This window comes from Kryptolebias marmoratus, linkage group LG18 (genome assembly GCF_001649575.2).
Source record: "Kryptolebias marmoratus isolate JLee-2015 linkage group LG18, ASM164957v2, whole genome shotgun sequence".
In the NCBI taxonomy this organism is placed as follows: Eukaryota; Metazoa; Chordata; class Actinopteri; order Cyprinodontiformes; family Rivulidae; genus Kryptolebias; species Kryptolebias marmoratus.
This window is the reverse complement of record NC_051447.1, coordinates 19997546-20000088: the sequence shown is the minus strand read 5'-3', so window position 1 is coordinate 20000088 and position 2543 is coordinate 19997546. Positions and strand designations below refer to the sequence as shown.

Genomic DNA, 2543 nt, shown 5'->3' with positions numbered 1-2543 from the left:
GCTGTGTCTGTGTGTTGTACCGTGCTGCGGTGCGTTCAGGGCCTGCTGTGTCTGTGTGTTGTACCGTGCTGCGGTGCGTTCAGGGCCGGTCGGGCCTGGTGTTGAGGCAGAATCTCCATGCGGACGGTCTGACAGGAAGCAGAGAGCAGCTGAGTGGCTTCAGCCAGAGAACAGAACTCCATTGACTTCCCGTCAACAGACAGGATGTGATCTCCTGCATGAAGAGCACCACACCTGCACACACACACACACACACACACACACGTTAAAGGTCTTGCATCACGTGTTGGAATGCATATTGCCCGCTGCAGCTGAGTTTTATCTCATGCTGAGAAATGATGGTTTCCTTTTCAGCGAGGCGTCCTCCTCCATCTAACTCTGTCTTCTGTGTCCTCTGTCCTCCATGTCCTCTTTAACTGCATCCATATCTGTCCTCTTTGTCTCTAACATCCTTCTGTCCCTCCTCTGGACATGTCCAAACCGTTTGTCCTCTCTAACATTTTCTCCCAGTCCTTCAGCCTCAACATCTTCAGCTCCGACACTTCCTGTTCTGTCTCCAAAAAACATGGCTGCTCTCACCACTGTCTGGAAGCCTTTCCTTTGACCTTTGACCTTTGCTGTTGACTGTTGGTGGCAGCCATCAGTTTCATTAAAATCTGAACGAACAGAAATGAGCAAAAACATGATTTCCTTTCCTGCTTTGTTGGGCGGGATGAATCAGCCGAGGTGGTGTGATTAGAGAATATTAGAGCAGTTAAATATTAATAAAATAATTTCTGGTGTTTTTATACAAACTGTGTAAATCTGAGCAGCTTTCAGTCAGTAGATTCACCAAAACAACGATCCTGAACAGCTTGAAATGTCTCATTTCACCAAATTACATCATCATGGAAACCATCTGCAGAAGCTGCCTGTCGTAAACACTGAGTGCCGTGAACGCCGCCGGGGTTACATTTTAGACCGAGCGAAACAAAACGGAGCGTTTCAGACAGGAAACAGAATCAGACAGAAGTAAAAGAGGAGAGGAGGAGACGTCTGTGAAACATGGCACCTGTCTGCGATGCTGGCGGGCTTGACTTTGTCGATGACGATGACCTGCTTGCTGCAGAACATGGAGGTGGACAGAGCCACGCCCAGACTGGAGCCCGTCGGCTTGGCAACCTCCACCAGCAGCGGGCCCGACGCCGTGGCCACCGAGTCTACGGAGGCAGAAAGTTCAGGGTTTCTGTTTAAGAGAAGAACTCCTATTTTGTTAAATCTTTCTGCTGTTCATGTCTGTAACGATCATCTTCTCTTAATCAAGCTTATTTATTTACACGATTAAACCTGAAAAAAGATTTTAATTGGATGCAAAACAAAACTGAAGCAAAATTAAGTTGTTTTTTTATTCTTCACTGAGATAACTTTGAAAGAGATGAAAACAAATCCTTTTATTGACAGAACCTTTGAGAATCGGACGAATATTTTATCAACAAATTAAACTTTCATCTGATGACATCAAAAACATTAAAAATATGAGAAAATTCTAACTTTGAAACACCAGAACAATTAAATATGTTAGAACTATGAAGGATTTTATGCATTTAAAACCTGTTAAAATGTTAAAATTTAAGTTTATTTTTGTCAGAGGTGAAGCCTTGTTTCCACGGCAACAGAACTGGTCCTAAAAAATCCTGTAAAATTACACATTTAGGTCCTGAATCCTGTAGGAGGAGTTCACGTGACAGCCAATGAGAAATTAGCTGCGATTCCATTGGTTCTGGGGAAAATAAGGTGTATTTTGTTCAAAAAGTGGGCGGGGCCTGGACTACGTTCTACCCAAAAACCGTCACAAACTGGGACTTTTTATTTTCCTGTAAATATTTACACCAGCAGAGACACCCACCCATCACGGAGACGTCGTACTCGATCAGCAGCGTGGCTTCCTGTCCGCACTGCTTCAGGATGCTCATGGCCTCCGACAGCGAGCTGCCGTGGAGACGGATCCCGTCGATGCTCAGCAACCGATCCCCCGGCTTGATGGTCCCTTCTCTGCAGAGGGACAGGAGACGTCAGTTTGGACAGAAAGTCCAAAGACGGACAAACAGGTGGGGGTGGGTACCTGTCGGCCGGCCCGCCCGGCCTGATGGTTGTTATGACGATGGGCCGGGTCTTGTTCCTGTCCTCGTGGGTTCCACCTGGATGTAAACAGACACGTTTGTTTGTTTTTGTTTACTTTTAAACACACAGATAAACAAACAAACAAACAGAGCCCCTCTGACCTCTGATGACGAAGCCAAAGCTGTTTCCTTCTTTATGAAGCGTCACCTCCACGTTCTTAAAGACGACCCCTGACCCCTGAACAGCTGCAACAGACCAGAAACCAACACATCAACATCACTGCGCACCTACAGTGGACTTACAGTGGACCTGCAGTGGACTTACAGTGGACCTGCAGTGGACCTACAGTGGACCTACAGTGGACTTACAGTGGACTTACAGTGGACCTACAGTGGACCTACAGTGGACTTACAGTGGACCTACAGTGGACTTACAGTGGACCT

General features: G+C 46.5%; 1 protein-coding gene across 1 annotated transcript in view; it reads right to left on the bottom strand.

Moving 5' to 3' along the window:
- The window catches only part of grip1 (glutamate receptor interacting protein 1), a gene marked incomplete in the record, with an annotated part of 36021 nt that overhangs the window by 15082 nt on the left and 18396 nt on the right, over positions 1-2543 (bottom strand). The window contains 5 exon segments of the mRNA XM_037981168.1: positions 65-234; positions 1052-1199; positions 1886-2031; positions 2102-2177; positions 2262-2345. Of these exon segments, the coding sequence (XP_037837096.1) occupies positions 65-234; positions 1052-1199; positions 1886-2031; positions 2102-2177; positions 2262-2345 (624 nt within the window).